General features: G+C 40.0%; 1 protein-coding gene and 1 long non-coding RNA gene across 2 annotated transcripts in view; one reads left to right on the top strand and one right to left on the bottom strand.

The window, feature by feature from the left end:
* Nucleotides 1–3,205, top strand: part of LOC123984978 — a 7,923-nt gene extending 4,718 nt beyond the window's left edge. Inside the window, exons 2-3 of the long non-coding RNA XR_006828567.1 lie at nt 2,662–2,740; nt 3,107–3,205. This is a non-coding gene — a long non-coding RNA (uncharacterized LOC123984978). The remainder of the gene's footprint in view (nt 1–2,661; nt 2,741–3,106) is intronic.
* Nucleotides 1–18,465, bottom strand: part of ppfia2 (PTPRF interacting protein alpha 2) — a 216,103-nt gene that overhangs the window by 158,563 nt on the left and 39,075 nt on the right. Inside the window, exon 2 of the mRNA XM_046072277.1 lies at nt 16,231–16,486. Coding sequence (XP_045928233.1) covers nt 16,231–16,486 — 256 coding nt within the window. The remainder of the gene's footprint in view (nt 1–16,230; nt 16,487–18,465) is intronic.

The raw sequence follows: 18,465 nt of genomic DNA, 5'->3' as shown, positions 1-18,465 counted from the left end.
ACTACTGCCACCTGCAGCTTACAGCTTAATACCAATCCCAATGCAGAATGAGCCATCAATCTATTCTTACAACGCTATATATATATATATATATATATGTTTTATACAGTTATTACACTGTTATATATTCATGAAGGAATACAAGGATAAACCTTTTGAGATGAATCGTCATATTTTCAAGAAGAAATAGAAATTAGCAATATAGAAATAACAGAAAGGAAGAAAATTGTTTTCTACCCATATTTAATAAACTTTTTCAAGAGTTTTAAGAAATTAAAGGTATGAGCAATAAAAGGTACAAAAAAAAAAAGGTAACCTTTACATAGAAACAAATACACATCGACAGCATTGATATTGTCTTCTTTAACTCTGTGCATTATATAAGTGCACAGCTATGCAGTGAGCTAAAATACCTCCAATAAAAGTTTAAAATAGGAGTTGGCATTTATAGTTTTTACTGTCAGTTTTACAATGCTTTATAATGTAAGTTAAACTGCTTTGGAACTGTGTCAGTGAAGTTTGCTGATATCAGCAACACCCAACCTAAGACAACTACAGTCAAAGAATATGGTGAAAGAAGGTACAAAGGCTCACTTGTGTACCAGCACATAACACTGCTATTTATGTATAATCTCCCTTTTTAAGCACTTGTGCCAAGTGTCAAATAGATCCAGTAGAACCTGTTAAACATTTAAAATTTAGTGATTGACTTGCGTTAAAGTAAAAGTTAGTTTTGACAGGTGAATAGATGTCTATTCTGGGCTGTGCTGGTATTAGCTGCTCACAACAACAACAACAACAACAACAACAAAAAGGAAAATCCACTAGCATCTGCTCCATGAAACAATTTCACTTATCTGAATCCATTTAATTCTTATGTTTCTCTGGCATTAATGCCAACCAGAGCTGATGGTGAAACACTACAATCATTTACATTTCCTGGCCAGGATTCCAATTTTACAATATTATGTGTTTCAGATTTTTATTAAATTATGTATTTCTTCTGATTATAATTCAAGAAATCCTGTGTTGTAAGTTTGCTAATTTACAATTATAATGAAAGTAATTTCTGATGGGTTTAATAGCTCCACAGTAGAAAAAAGGAAAGTCTCAAAAGTAATAATAATAATAATCTGTATTTATAGAGCACTTTTCAAAAACCAGGTTACAAAGTGCTTTCACAAGTGCAAAGACAATAAAACACGCATAAAACAGATATGCGATAAAGCACTATTGAAACTTATAATACAGTTAAATTAAACGATAAAAAATAAAAATAAATCCACTTATTGTATGTAAGACATAAGAATTTTGTTGTATAAGAATAATTACTCCACAGCACTTTCATATTCATAGTGTGGAGGTCGGACAGAAGCGGTACATGCCTCCACTGTCAGCGAAAATGTGTGAGTTGAGCTCTGCAACCCTTTAATGGCTATGTCAATTCAGAGCACAACACTTCAACACTAATTGCACAGAATATTTGCCTCTGTGTGTATGTATTGAAGGGACTCCAGGTGTTCACTGATGAAACACCATTTTTTTGTCTTTTGTCAACCTTTCTTTGTGAACTTTTGTCTATTATTGTGACATCCAACAAGTCCCAAAAATCCTTTGACGAGCCTGAAAAGTTGCTGAGTTCAGCTGTAAATTATATGCATGGACAGCAATAGTGACCGCAATAGAAAAATGCCAGATGGCAGACACTTCTAGTCAAGAAAAACTCTTCAGAATGCAATATGTCACATAGCTCCACTGTGTTTTTGTGTATTCAGACTGCTGTTAGTTGAGAAAAAATATCTCTGCCACTTCTAGGATTTGCTGAATATGGGTTCAAAAAGGTTTGTCTAGAAGGACGCCCTAGATGTTTGATATTGGAGAGGCTGACACCAGAATGCCATCAACAGTTATCTAAAAGAGAGTCACAGTTCGGTTTTACATAGCAGGATGATTTTCTGATCTCACACCGTGAGGTGATGTGTAAATGTGTGCAGTTATCAACAGCTAAAATAGAATCACTTAATGATTTTTCTCTGCATTATTCATTTGTTGTTTTGTTCAATTCTGTTACTCCACATTCACTTTCAATCTACAAATTACAAATACACAAAGCAATGCCATTGCAAGCCTGAGAGACATTACATCATGTGAAAGTGACATACACAAGCCATGGCTTAATTATATCAAGCATCTCTGGCTCATTGACTGCATAACAATGTCAGATGTAAGCGCAACCCCCTGCAGCATTGCCTAGATATTACTTGGCCATCACACTATATTACCAAACACTCAACACATGATTAGGAGTGACATTATAAAGTGTGATGCTGTGATGCACCTGAGTCACATCAGCGACCTGGTTGTGTGCTGTCTGCAAGGGAGCGATCGGAAGCTGCCATATCTGCCACAGAGAGGAGGAAGTTCCCGTGTGGTGCTGACAGCTTTTGGAAGGTGCACTTATGGAGAGAAACAGAGGATCAAATCCTTGGAGAGTGTATGCAAGTCATTATAGTTCACCTTCAAAACTGAGGATTTTATTCCTGTCCTTGTCACGCGACGCTTTTGTTGTAGAAGGAAAGTGATATGTAGGTCGTTTGTTATGCTATAAAAAGCTCTATTAAGCTGAAGCTCATGTGAGGAAATGCATATGTGCTCTTGCAGGTAGCCGGGAGCAGAAGGGGACATCTGCTGAGACTCACTCAATGGCTAACACTACAGACATGATGACTAAACTTCCCAGGTAATGTTGGCAGTGTTAGAAATTAAAATTAAACAAGCCGTACAGCTCAGTTCTCCAGTACACCATGCTTTATTCCCTCAAAGTTTTTGGCCATCTTGCCTTCATCGGGTTAGTAAGGTTTAAAGGCTCAGTGCGTAATATTTCTGAGGATCTATTGACAGAAATACAATATAAGATCCATAACTATGTTTACAGTGGTGTGTAAAGACCTTACATAATGAACTGTTATGTTTTTATTACCATAGAATGAGCCATTTTATCTACATAACCGCAGGCACCCCCTTCTATGGAGGTTGCAGTATTTTGTTGTCATGTTTCTACAATAGCTGACATCATGGTGTTCTTCTTCTGCTTGTATAATCCCAGCAGTGTAGACGCCCATCGGGTTTATTAGAAGTAAGAAGAGAAGTGACATTTGGACAAATGAACAGGCACACACGTGTTATTTAGCACGAGAGCCGACAGCCTGTGGATCTGTATACCATGAAGCCAGACGGAGTCAGGACAGATACAGACAGCTGGCAGAAATCACAGATGTGGATTTTCCCAGATGGAAGGCTATAATGTGGGACAGATGTTTTCAAAACGGTGCTAAAGTTGTCTGTTTTCTGCTGGACAGGTAATTAACTTAACTTTGTCGGACTTTAGCGATGGTAGAAAAATCATGTAAGGTTAGTTGGATTAATTTATTCTCCAGCACTGGTGGCTTGTGGTGTAAAATATGTAGTTGGATTAATTTCATGTAGTCACTCTCTCTCCAGCGCTCTGTTTTGGTACTTTAGTGAGACAATCAGCTGATCACTAATTTGCAATAAAAGGCACAGACAAAAAGCTCAGATCAGCCAGCTAAACTTTTACTACGTTGGTAGAAAAAATATATAGTTGGATTGTAATTTCATGTAGTTCTTCTCCAGTGCTCTGTTATGGCTTTGTTACGTGGACAGAAATGTGCCCTTACCTTTGTGAGTTAAACAGCTGATGAATATTATTGGCAATGAAACAGTAACAGCAGGGAAGCTCCGATCAGCATTTAACTAGCACATTTTACTGCCCTGGTGAAAAACATGTATTTATCTTTTTTTACTGCTAAGTGTGATATATATATATATATATATATATATATATATATATATATATAATAAGACTGTGTGTCTATCAAGTGACCAAAAATTAATACTTTCCAAATATGCATTATATTATTATTGGATATTGCTTCACCACTGTGCACACAAATTACGAAATTTACTTTCACATGCTAACCGTGCACACATGCCCATTAAAAACGTTGCACCGTTTTACTACATGCTGAAATTATGGCTGTCAGTACTACTTTGTGTTTCTGTTGTATTTTAAAAAAATTTAAAAAGACATTTTGGTAAGATTTGCAGATTGCTTATCTAATTAAGCAAAGTGAGAGGAGCCTTGATCCTCACCAGCCAATGCCTTTGTAAAGTTCATGTATTATGTGGTTTATAATGAACTGTGATACAGTGAGGCTTACATTGTCCTTTTATGTGTCAGTGGTCATACTTGATGCACTAGATGTGACAATTTTTGAGATGTTCTTCATTTACTTGTATGTTAGTCGAGATGAGCCCTCCCAAGATGTAACAAAAAGTATGATTACAGTACAGTAAAATAATGTATTACAGGAGTATAAGATATCATGTAGCACTTAATTTCTTGATGTGGCTGTTGTTTATTAATGAACAAGTAACAATAATATTTAAAAAATAAAATGATTTTACTGAATAATTAAGTAAATATAATTTCTTAATATATCTATCTAAAGAAACCTCATTTCTTGACTGACAAACTCTTCTATCTCATAGATAACATCTTGTTCCTGTCTCAGGCACCGTAGCTTGGATACGGGAGGCGGGGTGCAATTCGCAACCCTAACCACTAGATGTCATTAAAACTTACACACTTAACCTTTAAGGTTTCTTTATATACAGTTCATCTTTTAGTCATGTGACTTTACAAGAGAAATAGAAATCAAATTTCTTTTAAAAACAGTATACCAAATAGAGTGCCAACTTTCAATTATTTTCATTAACGTGAATCTGCAGACTCCATTAATCTATCAACTGTTGAATCTTTAAAATGTCAGACATTAGTGAAAAAAGTGACATTCTTCCAAAAACAGTCCGGATTCAGTTAGAACAAGCAAATATTTTGCTTTAAAAATGACTTAAAGTCCCCATGAAATGAAAATCGATGTTAATTTGTTTTTATTGCATATGCCTTGCACTACTGTATATGTCACCAATACACTGGCCTAACAATGATAAAAAAAACTTTGTTTTGTAGGTATTCTTGTGGTATTTTAGAGTTTGACGGTTCCTGAAAAAACAGTTTTAAAATGTAGATGACTCAGCGTCCAATGAAAACCTTTCTCAATTTTATGATGCCACCGGAGTGTAGTGTTTCTGTGGGCCGACCACCGGACCTCACTGATTACTGTACAAAAACAAAAACACACTTTATTAACTGATTTTGGTGAAACTAGATCAAATTTGATGGAGAACAATATTTTCTGGTTCTCCGTCTGATGCCCCCCGGTTGCTCTGCCTCAACTATCTGTGATTTACGCAGCTAATAAACAGATTGCTTTACTTGTTGCTAAAGTAACAGCAAACTGCTACTAGCTGCTGTTAGTTATCTCAGTTAGCGGTCATATTAGCCAGCTCTGCCAGGACTGGGAGCTCTGAGCACTGGGGGAGTGTTAGTGTTAACTTCTAATATTACTCAAGCCATGGAGGTTTTCAGGCCTGGGGGTTTGTAAAGTTTATGGTCACGGGCGGGGGACCCAGTAGGAAGTCACTGTGCCGGAGCCGGGCGACCAGGCAGTGAAATAGAGTTCAGCAGCCTCCCAGTAAACACAGCCTGAACAGGACCAAACACAGTCTCAAAGATCAAAAGGCAATACAGTACCTAGGGGATTTAACGTTATAGAGCTTCAGAATGGACAGATAGCTTTAGGTTTTGCTAAACCGTTAAATGCTGCTAACTATTTGTCTGCATCTATAGCTAGTTAGCTCGGTTAACATTAAGCCTTGAATATACTTGGGAACGGACGCGGACACAGACAGCTGCGGACCCCGCGGACGGGGACTACTTCTATTTATATAACTTTCTGTAGTCAACTTGGCGGACACGTTCTACACATGCACAGTAGATCAGTTTGGTGCTCTGGTAGCACTAGTCGCCGCACCAGGTCCGCACACTCACAAAAAACGGGAGGCACGCGGACGTCCGCACAGACCCTTCACGTATCCCATCTGATGATGATTTTTTCGTCACATGGACCCCAGCGGACCCTCACGTACTCGCAGATGCGGAAAGTATAATCTTTGCCTTAGAAAGGCTGCTAGCGGTCCTATTAGCTGACTCTGGTCCAGGGGTTCCAAGATCGAAATTTGGCAAGAAAACCTCCTCGGTACTGTATTCTCTCTCTTCAAACTTACCTCTGTCGGTCTCAGAGGATGTGTTTGGTCCCGGCTGCCGTGTTCACTCGGAGGGAGGTGGATCTAGTCTGCACAGAGTCTGCATGACGTGGTGGGGGTGTAACGCACAGTCAGCGCTATTGGCTACTGCAAACGTCAGTCAATATTTGTGACTTTCTAGCTTTCTGTTTTAACAGGAAACATGGAAATATCAAGCAAATAGCACTCACCATAGCATAGTTTTTCCTGCATCAGCCCAAATACCCCAAACTCAAAACAAAATTTTTCTATATTGTATTTCTATATTTACAATAAAGCTAGCCCTCAGTAAATGTATAATTGATGATATGAAATTCATAGTATTCTCAGAAAACTGTATGCATTCTCAAAATAAGAAATAACACTAATACTAGCACTAATAGCCCTAATTACAAACAAATGTAAAGTTTATGAGATGTAAATGTGCTGCTTTGAAGAACTGTGCTTGCATGTTAATCACAGAGGAGGTATTTAGTAGTAGTGAGTGTAATGATAACATCTGCAGATGTAGTGTAACGCTGAAGATGCTTGCTGCACAGTTCATCACACCACATTATAGGTGGGAGCTGTGAAGCACCGAAGCAAGCAGGACATCATGGGATCGGCTCTCTTAGGAGTCCTTGAACAAGATTCTCAGCTGGCGCCAAGAGTGTGTGACATAATGCTCTATTTCTGGCTTTCAAGTGGAGCATTCAGAAGCTAAAAGGTATCCATTAATGGGGACCAGCTGCATGGTCAAAAACACCAGTCCATACCAGAGACCTGGTCTGATAAGGTAAGTGCAGCTGCCATTACTGCCTGTCTTTTTTAACATGTCTTGAGGATATTGTGTCAGCACTGTCAGAAATGAATGTCAGTCTAATTGCTCATCAGTCAGCCTACATTTGCTGCAGTGTGTGACATGTTTGGGATCTGGTTAAATAATTATGTCTAAGCAAGTAATTAAAGGGAAAACCAGCTGATTCAAGTCTCCCAGTGGTCGCAAAGAGCAACTGGTAAACTCAGGAGGTAATATTTATCAATGGTGGAGGCAAAATAAACAGATGCAGTGGCTTTTGGAAGGAGGATTACATTTCCAGTTCAGCACTGTGTGGAGCACTAAGTATTGGTCATAACCTCATTTCACTCTGCTCACTTAAGTGGCTCTCAAGGGACCAGTTCTCTAATTCATTTGGGCAAAGCCAGCATGCAGCACGAGTGTGTGTGCGAGTGTGTATTTGGATGCGTGTTCCTGTGAATGGGACTGTTTCTGCGTGCGTGTGAAGTAAAACACGAGAATATCCTTATTTCTTCGCTCAAGGTCTGAGTCATGCCCAAGTACTACCCACAGTGATGTAAACTCTAACACAACACCCAAATACGCACTTGAATAGAATGAGGTAGCAGTTTGAAGACAAGCTAATCTTGTCCTTTTCTGTAATGATATGCAAATTATTTAATGTAGTAAAGCCATTTTGAGAACAATGTTTCTCCTTATCACGAGTGAAATAGAGAATGTGGACATGGTTTGGTGCTTTTGCTAGATCAGAAATGAACAACCTGACCTGATAATGTACTGTCTATGGCACATTACGGCAGCACTACAACAGCCCATGGGCTAAATCCACAAACTCCAAAGACATCTGCAGCAACCACTGTATATAAGGTGTTGAAGCTTTAGCAAGAAAGTCAATAGAAACAAATTTGTAACCAATATCCTGCTTGGGTGTGCATCTTCACTCACATTCCCAATGTCCCTTTCCACTCCTCAGCTTCATATTGGACACTACGGACAAACATTATACAAATATTATCTGGGTCTAACAGTTACCCAAATATAAAAGAGTTACCACTCAATATAAATCTTGGACTGAATAGATCAATTACATTAAAAGATTTCACATTTAAAGCAACCTACTAGACCCGCTGCAGGTGCTTCCACTCTTCATTTATTATTTGAACAAAATGTGTCAAATGTGGAGAGAGCTCTTTTTAAAGTGATTAGATTAAAAATGAACATCTTGCAACTGCCAACTAAAAGCAGTAGCTTAGCAGTACCAAATATTTCATTCCACATCTGGGTCTGTCACGCTTGAGTAATTACTTCTGTCTGTAAAGTCTTCGCCACAGTGCTTCAGACAGTCTGAATGACTGGTGCTGCGCTTCTGCCCTTTTCCCTAATAAGTGTACTTATAGTTTAAATCAAACACATAATGATTCAGCCCTATCTAAGAACAAGCCATTTACCCTGGAAACCCTAGCATTATCGATCCATGACATGATACCTGATTCAGGGTTCTTAAGGATCAATTCCAAAAAAATTAGCGCTTACTCGTGATAGTCCTCCAAACTAAATTTAGCAGGTGCTTTGAGTGTTTTATCCAACGTTACAGCAGTTTTATGTTATCGATATTTGCCTAATATAACATGTGTATGTGATGCACATGACAGACACCACTAGATTTTGTTACCATATCCAATGTACAGTATATCACAGCGATTGCAGGTCAGCAAAACAGTTAAACCTTTCTGATTTAATATATATTAGATAAAAAATGCTATCTAGTTTTTGAGATGCCAACTTTATGAATCCCATTAAACTGAAATTGACTGACAATTCCGTGACATACCATAAAGTATAAAAAAGTGTGCTCAGATAGCAAGTATGCTGTATGTAGAGGGCAGCTTAAAAACTGCAAATTGATTAAACTTTGATATATTTTGACAAAAGAACTAGTCGCGAATTGCCACAGTACATTCTACATATTAGCAACCAACCACCCAAAACTGAACTCTTAGGTGATGTAAATCTATTAAACAATATCAAATTCAATCTCGCCGTAATGGTCGAAGGATTTTGCAGCATCAGCTTCATCATGGCTTAAGAGACAAATGTGGTTAGTACACTGGTTTCTTCCAGAAAAAATAATTACGTGAACTACAGTCAACCAAAGCTTAACTAGCTAAAAGCAGGTTGTCTGTGGTGATTCTGGGCCAATGCAGGCTAAGTGGGAACATTCTCTGCTCCTGAAGGTACACAGCAACTCAGAATATTGAATTTACTCTCTTATATATGGTTTTACATTGGACTGACTTGAGTGTAACTTTTACTATTTAAATTCTTAGTGTGATCTTTGAGTACACAGACTGAATAACCCTAAAGAAGACTTTGTATGTAAGCATCTGCTTTGTCCTTGTTTGGCAGATCTACTGCTTCTGCAACATCCTGACTTTACAGCACTCTGGTGCCCTACTGTGCTGTTCATTAGAGAGATAATTACATCTGCAGGAGATCCTTCTGCACTGTCTTGTCACCTTGGCGTGTCTGATCAGAACCCCTAACTCATCCCCTTCTTCTGTTTCCCCCGCCAACCCGCTGTCAGACGGTCAACCAGCATCCAGAGCTTGGCATCGGCACTAGCAGCAATGATTCATCCGGAGGAGGGCTAGATCTGCCTCCCTAATCAGACCTTGAACTTTCAAGGGTATTGATCAAGCATCTCTGTCAGAGCCATTACAGACATTTGATGCATATGTGTGTGCTAAAGGCCCATCCCTGCTTCTGTCAATGTGGAGAAGACTAAATGGAGAAAATAATTAAGGGAACAGAGGAAAAACAAGGCTTTTGGAGTAATTTGAGCAGAAAAAGACAAGAAAGACTTTAGTTTGCAAATCAACACTTGCGAGACAAGAAAATTGGAAAATATGAATGTCCATCAACATGTGAGTATAACTACCACATTTTCCAGTGTTATTTTAAAAAACTCACAAGTGTACAAGTCTACAGATGGCTATTAATGACGTACTATTGTGTATTCTGAAGCTGATAAGTCAAAATGTTAAGGAAAGGCTGCTAAACTCCTGTGCAGCCCACTCTTGCTTGTCTTTGCACAGTTTCCTCCTCTCTTTCTGCCACACATCAACCGCACATCTAGCCTGCAGGCGGCGTGAACTGGGGCACAAACAATAACAGTAATCATGGAAAATCATGTGCTGCTCTGGCGGAGGAGACCAGCTGACTGGCTGACTGCTGGAGCCCAGAGGGCCTCCTGTACAAGCAACAGAGAGACAAGGAGGGGGTGGAGGGAGGACATCAGAAAGCAAAGAAAAAAAAAAACAATAAACATCAGAAAGCAAAGAGGAGAAGGATTCACCTCTCATCCCCTCTCCTAGACAAGCTTAGTCATCTTTGTTTCCACATTCTGCCCTTGTCAGGGAGCTTCACCATCTCTCTTCTCTCCTCCCTCACTCCCACTGCCATGTCATCCTCTCTCACCCCCATAGAGGTCCACAGAGTGGTACATTCCATGACTACAAAAATTCATTTGGCGATATTGGCTGAAGCTTTAAGAATGACAGGAGGACATGGTGTACGCCTTTGGGCAAACTGACGACTGGCCGTGTCATATATGATTAATAAACAGTAGGGTGGAGGCGTAGAACACTGACTTAGAAACAAGGTGCTACTAACCAGACATCAGATATGTACATGGTGCTTACCCTTTGATAAATCTACTACTGTGATTACTAATCTTTAAATGAAACTGTAATTGCTGTGTGAAATCAAAGCATATTTCCAAGCTCAATCACCCCTGTGTTTAAAAGACTTTGCAGGAAAGACACTTGTAGTTTCCACTGAAGCCAGTGTGATGGTGGTCATGAATGAGCAAACCACAGATCAATGGACTGCTCTGTACAGTAATCTAGTGCAGTCTTAGCTTTCATTACAACATCGGTGTGTGAGTGATCAATTGGCTGGTATCTCATTACCGTCTGGCTGGGCAGAGAAAGCACTCTGTTCTACGTCTGGGGAGCTGAGGCCGTGCTGTTGGTCCAGACTATCTAAAAGTCTAAGAGTGAAAAATCTACGAGTGACCAACACATTCATTTATGATTTAATGTTAATACTATTTTTTAATTATTATTATTAGATTTCTGAATCTGAAGGAAAACACTGACAATAATTTTTTTAGTTTTTGAAAGATTGATTTGAGTTTTTGTAAGATAAATTAAATATTGATAAATCTAAGTGAATCATCCTCTTCAAATGAGAGTATAATCAGTAAAAAGTGGCTGTGTTTGTATCTATTCAAGTGAAATCACATGCGTCATGTGCATTTGGAAAACAAAAAGGGTGTCCCACTACAAATTTACAACATTAAAGAGCCTGTTTAATTTTTCATGTGATTTTCTTTGCTTTACACCTAAAGGTCAGCTGGGCTTCTCCTGTTCCATACTATCTTAAGTACACCTGCTGACAAGCAAGGATCACACATGCCTTTTCGCTCACCTTTGCCAGGTAAAGGCACAATTTTGCTCCAGAAAAAAATCTGTATGAATAAAATCTGTTTGTGGAAGACTACAGCTTGGTGCCAGCAACCAGGATCAGCAGGAGCGGAAGCTACTGAGAACATCATCTGTAGCAGCAGTTTTCATGAGACCATGTTTTGGCAACAGTAAATAAACATTATGGGGAGAAGGCTCCCGTAGCCCCTCAGGGCCCTTCGAGTACAGTAATGCACACAGCTGAGTGCTCCAGAGAATGCTGCCTGTCTGCCAGCTTGCCTGCCTGTGTCACGATACAGGGGGCGTTGGGGGATGGGAGGAGGGTCACATGTGTGCAGCGCTGCAGGCTCTGGGTTGTCTGCACGCTCTACATGCCTTTGCCCATCTCTTTCTCTGAACTGAGTCCATCGAGTACTAGTGGGAAGTATTTCTGCGAGCAGAGAGACTCCAGATTCACTGTAGCAGAGGAAACAAGCCAGAATAATGCAAGACATGGAAAAACACCAGGCTTTCAGATGACAGTGGTGCCCCTCATTTCTCAGAGGCTTATAGTTAGAGGCAAGTACAAATTGCTCACCCTGTGCAATAAAACACGTTACATTGGCAGCAGAGATGTAGCATAAATCCATCGCATTATTTGCTGAATTGAGTTTACCACCTGTCATATGGAGGGCGGCACTGTGGTGCAGTGGCTAGCACTGTCGCTTCACAGCAAGTAGGCGACAAGTGGGTTCAAACCCCGGTTGCCTCGGCCTTTCTGCGTGGAGTTTGCATGTTCTCCCCGTGTCTGCGTGGGTTCTCTCCGGGTGCTCCGGCTTCCTCCCACCATCCAAAGATGTGCAGGTTAGGTTAATTGGTGTTGTCCTTGAATGTGAGTGATGTGAGTGTGAGTGGTTGTGTGTCTATCTGTGGCCCTGCGATGGACTGGCGACCTGTCCAGGGTGTACCCCGCCTTTTGCCCGATGTCCCGCGACCCTGTACGCAGGATAAGCGGTTGACGATGGATGGATGGACCCGTCATAGGGTTACCAAAACACTCACACTGATATACTTATGATATAATGTACATCCCACTAAATTGTATCAAACTGGGAGTGGATGATGAGTATAGCATCTTCATTTTTCAATTTTGTTGAATGTTTGGCGTAAGACAATCACAGTCTATGAGATAATGCACACACTGTGGACACACATTTCTGTTTTTGAGGACATTAAAGTCTACCTGTCTATTATGGTTGTAGAGAGAACAGTTATTTTCATTATGGAATAATTGTTTTGTCTACAAACTGTCAGAAAATGGCCATCATAGTTTAATAAAGGCCAATGTGATGTCTTATTTTGTCTGACACAGTCCAAACCCAAATATATCCAATTTACAGTGATGATTAACAACCAATTACGTTTTTGCATTTTTGCTTGAAAATATGACAAACAATTAATCACAATAGATACATGTTGCTACTGGAAAACGATACTTTAAGAAATATTTCATCTTTTGAGTCAAATGCTCACTACACATGTGCTGAAAAGAAATAGCTAAATACATTACATTCTGTGGAGCTTCAAGACTATGAGTAGGCAATGTTGTGGAAGAACGATGAGTGTTTACAACATACTTAACATACAAATCAGCAGCGGAGAATATGGAGTGATTTCAATTATTTTTAAGGATGCATTGCTCTGTTTTGACACGTCATGACTGCAGTAGCAAACTACAGACTTTTCAGAGCGACCTTTCAATTCTACAATATATTATTTAAATACAATGTTCAATTCACAAGCTTTTTAGCATCAATATACACAAGGGATGTCATGCAGCAATGGGTGTACGACACATATACAGCTAATGATTGTGTCCGCCATTCTTCTGCTATGTAAAAAAATGGTCTGATGAAATGTAAAAAGAGAATACAAGGCAGAGTGGGCAAGGAGGGGAGGCATTTCAGGGAAGGGACAGTGACACTGTCGGGTTGTTATGCATGTAAGTGGGGATGCGGTGTTGCCTGGAAGCGTCAAGAGGGGACGGCGAATGTCACTCCGATCAGTCGAAAGTGTCATGACGAGTAGCGGAGCCGTGACCTCTGATGGGGAGAGGGGGAAAAACAGAGGAGAAGAAGGAGACACAAGGCAAAGTGCAACATAACAGAAAAGGCAGTGACAGCAGAAACAGGGAGGCAGGGAAAGCGGGAAGAAGAACAAGAAGGAGGAAAGTTTGTAGTGGGCCAACGCCTAATCCTGCCAGCGCTCTGGGCTTCAAGAAGAAGAGGAGTGATATCAGTAAAGACACATTCACAGCCTGCCTATCGCCTAAATGAGGCCACTTCTGTCTTTAAAAAGGAAACTCTGCTGCTTCTCTTTTCATTCACCACCTCCTCTGCAATCACACACACACAGTGGAGAAAGACCTGGAAGCTATCTATTGTCCTCTTTAAGAACCCCGCTATATGATTATGTGAGCGTTGTTCCACACTGCCGGCCTCTCAAAATTGCTGAAAATTACGTCTGTTAAAGAAGTCTCGTTATTAAAGAAGTGTCAGATGCAGTAAAATTATTACTGCCTAATCAAGAGCAAAGACACACCAGCACAAAGGTGATGGCTGCTTCTGTGAAATAAGCTCATTTGTATTGTCCAAAAAGGCAGAAGGTGTCTATGTATAATTACCATGGTCTAGCAAACCTCTTTATAAACCCTTAGAGTAATGTTGATATCATACAGACCAATAAGACAGCATCAGAGTAATTAATGGAATTGTTTGTGCCAGAATGTCGCTAGGAGGATCGCAATCGCCAGAGTGACATCTAATTTAAGCCGGGTGCCGGGAAATGCACCAGAACAGTATGTCAGCTCTGTCATTACACAATGACAACCAATACATCACAACTGCGCCACCACAGAGCCTATACTGCCGATGGACATCAGTGAAATTGTCTGATAATGGAAATGTTATTTCACTTTGGCAGCCCTAGGTGCATTCTCTGGAAATGAAGTGGTGGGAATGTTTGGACAGGGAAGGAAGATGGCCTCAAATTTGCTATTCCTATAAGAATGGGGAAAGACATGCAGTCAAATATGGGACCAGAGAGGTAAGAGGGGTTGTTTTGCTCTGTTCTATTTAGTGTGTAAAATCTATGAATAGCATTTTGTAGTGCTTAAGTTTTCCCTTTTTGTCTTGTACTCTCAAATGTATATCATTTCCACTGTGTAACTTCTGAGGAGGATAAAAGCCCTAAGGCTAAAGCATGAGCTGGATACCACATAACCCGAGTTCAAACCTACAGTCTGAGATGAATCCAAGATGAAAACAAAGCAAAGGCAGACTCTCGTAAAGGTATATTTATCTCCAAAACTCCCAACAATCTGTTCCACACGTCATAATGAAGAGGTGTAAGTCAGCTAATTCAAAATCATTCTAAGTGCCATGGGGCAAGAAGAAAAAAAAGCCGATATTGAAATGATTTTCTGGCTGGATTAATTCAAAAGTAAGTATCATTTTAACACTTCAAACCCCTTTTAAGCCATAATGTGAGATAACACCAAAGCTAATAGAGACACAGTGTGTGCCTCGCCTGTGTCTCCGAAACCATGCGGATTACTGTGCTATCGGTGGGCACCGCCTGCGAACAAAGTCCTCCTCTCTCCACCAGCAAACCTCCAGAGTCTTCTGGCAACAGAGTGGGGAGAGCGTGTGACTAGAATTACTGACACACTTTTAGAAAATGCTAATCTCCACTTACTGTAGGAACTATTACACAAGACTTTTCTTTTTTTCACATGTTGCTATGAAAATGAACAAACCACACCAAAATTTCAGCCTTTTCACGACAAAAGTTCAGCCTTCCCACTACGTTTCACTGATCTAACTGCAAACAAAGGCAATGTCATTCAACCAACATGGTTGATTGATTGCTCAGTGAATGTGAACAAGCAACTGAATACATTAGTTAAATACAACACTGCTGTACCTCTACAAGTACTGTACATAACAAAAACAATAGATTAATGCACACATACTTACAGTATATGTCACTTGGTGCATGCTTTACAAGTGCTTTACAAAGCCATCATTAAGCAAACCAATCCAACGGATGGGCAACTGGTAATTACACCCCACTTCCCAAATGTTTAAAGAGATGCAAAAAATACCACAAGTTCGCCCTATATTCTCTTCAACTAAACACTCTGCCGTGAATTAATTTTGACATAAGGACTTCATTTGGAGTTAGCGAGAGTCACTGAATTGGAAAATTTTCCAAAGTAATGTTATTGGAAACACAATATTTGTGCCATGTTCATTTAAGCATAATGATGTACTGTAAATTAAAATATAATTACCCATAGTTTCAATGGGGGATACTGTTTGGAAAGAATATATTTTACATCACTCTAATTGCAAATTGCAGTTCATCTAGTAAAAGGGTTTATAGGAATTCAAATGAGAACAAAACGACATGCTGTATTCAACAAGGCACTAAAGCAAGAAAACTGTAGGAAGACTCAAAGAGTTCAAAGTTCAGATGTACCGTGTGGTCAAAATGTACCAAGCTATTTAATTTTATTGCAAACCACAAAATATCCCCACTGCATAGCATATAACTGCATAACATCCTGTTTCAGATCAAGCCTTGGGCATTTGTTGCATGTCTCCCCATCTGTCCTGTCTATATTACACTAACACCGTCAGTGAAGTCAAAAAACATCACAAACACAACGTCAAAAACGCCATTACTGTGGCTTACCTGTGGAAGGGCAGAGCTGAGCTGGCGCTGCAGAGAATCACGGTCGTAGATGACGTCCTGAAGATGCTGCTGGGCCAGGCCGAGGCTCTCCTGGGTCTCCCTCAGAGTGTCCAGCAGCCGGTCCCTTTCGTCCAGCATGTTAACCATCAGTTGCTCAAAGTGGGAGTCTGGGTCCGAGGCGCTGCTCTGAGAGCCACGCTGGCTCAGAGCCGTGTCCTCGCTGATAGTGGGCATCACTTCGCACATCATCTTGGCACTGCCGGGAAGGAGGGAGATTAGATTAGTTTCGAAATGAGAAGAAGACAGTGTTACAGTGAAACCTGTGAAATGATACTGCTGAATTTCACATTGTAGAGTATGTTACTAGCGCCGCTGATAAATCTCCTAGCTCAGGAGTTGGAATGGGTTCAGCCTCCACTGAACTAGTCCTGTCCACATGTTCAAGTGTCACGGGCAAAACACTGAACCCCAGATTGCTAATGTGTATGTGTCCGAGGGTCAGGCCAGCGCCTTGTATGGTAGGTTGCTGCCATCGGTGTGAGAGTGTGTGTGTGTGTTAACGAGTGAATGAGAGGCAAATTGTAAAGCGCTTTGTATAAAAGCACTATTTAAATGTCGCTATTGATCATTTACTAAAGTGAGGCCAATACTGAAGGGCGACATTACAGTTCATAACTGACTGAGCTGTGATCACTTTTGAGTTTGATCTAAAATACTCGTTCCAAACCTTTTTGGCTTGTGACTCTTTATAATGCCTGTTTGTGACCCCTTTTCACATGTTGCATACCAAAGCAACATTAATATCTTGATTCAGGGTTGAGGCTTGAAGTTAGATTCAGGATAGTGTTGATGCTAAAGATGAAGATCTTCATAGCAAAACAAATGTGTCCATGTGAGTGTCTGCTACATGTGCGAGTATCCACTAGAACTATTTGTATGGCTGTGTGTATGTGACTGGGCCTGTCACAGTTGGAGCTCGGCACAGCGTCATCCCGTTTCAAAGCTGCAGAGACGTCTTGGGAGGCTGAGCGTTCTGCCCTAGATTTCACGCTTGTGCTGTTTAATGGGCCAGTCCAGATCAAGTTGCATAATACAGCGTATCTACGCTATAGTGGATATGTGAAGCCATATTCCAGCTTCCCCGAAGGACTTCAGAAAGCCTCAGGAGTCATCCTAACCGATGGATGGTAGTTCATGAGCTAAAACCGGGTTTGCATCATAACACATCAGTCATGTGATAGAGCAAGCTAAGTTGAAGTAAAAAAAAATGTTGGTTATAAAGATTTAAAGAGGCAAGGTTAACATAAATTATGTATTATATCTTATATCTTTTGTTTAACCAAGCCAGCTACTAAAACATCTAAGAATCATCAGGGTTTAGTTGAGAGTTTTGAAATGGTATGAAGCTAGCATCTTCAGGACGACTTCTGACAGCCTGCGTTTACACTCACTGGACCCAGCTGTTTTGTGGCTAATGAGCTAACTGCATATAAGAGGCAAGAATTAGCTTGTTATATTTCTCATAGTTTTCTTTTACAGTAACACTGCTCATTAAACCACAGTGTCTCATTTTCTTATTTCTACACATGTAAAATACAAGACATAATGTGTGAATATAATAGCTTTGAAGTTAACAAAAGCCACAACACTGGGCTAACCACTTCCCCTTGATTCCAGCACAAACTTAGCTAGGCTAAGTGCATTTTGGACCGATGTCTGTATGCAGAGATTAAAATTATATAAATATTCTCATCTAAGTTCCAGTCAAGCAAATATGCATACATTTATTCCCCTAATGTTTGAGTGTTTAATTTCGAAATATCTGGATTTACCACATATGTCACAAAAATAACATGTAGTCATTGATTGTAGGCGCTCCAGATCAACAAATGACTGACATCATGATTGATGCTATAAAATAACATCAAAAATACATATTAATAAATCATGATAAAATAATAATTCAAAGCCTAACAATACCCTTAATACTTACAGTTCAATGATGATTTTAATATAATCTTAATGGTAGTTCATCCAGGCCAGGTTTACTCAGTGAGATTTCAATATCCCATTGCCCAGACTTGGTAGCCTCTGGGTGGGTTATAATGGTAGGTCTGTATCTCAGCATGTTCTGGCAGTAAGATGGGGTCTCCCATATCTTCTCCAGTCCAGGCACCCAGCCAGATTCCCACCAGTTCACCATTCAGCCACCATTTGCTGCCGTTTAGACCTGAG

This window comes from Micropterus dolomieu, linkage group LG16, assembly GCF_021292245.1.
Source record: "Micropterus dolomieu isolate WLL.071019.BEF.003 ecotype Adirondacks linkage group LG16, ASM2129224v1, whole genome shotgun sequence".
Lineage (NCBI taxonomy): Eukaryota > Metazoa > Chordata > Actinopteri > Centrarchiformes > Centrarchidae > Micropterus > Micropterus dolomieu.
The sequence above is the reverse complement of the archived record's forward strand: the minus strand, read 5'-3'. Positions and strand labels throughout refer to the sequence as shown.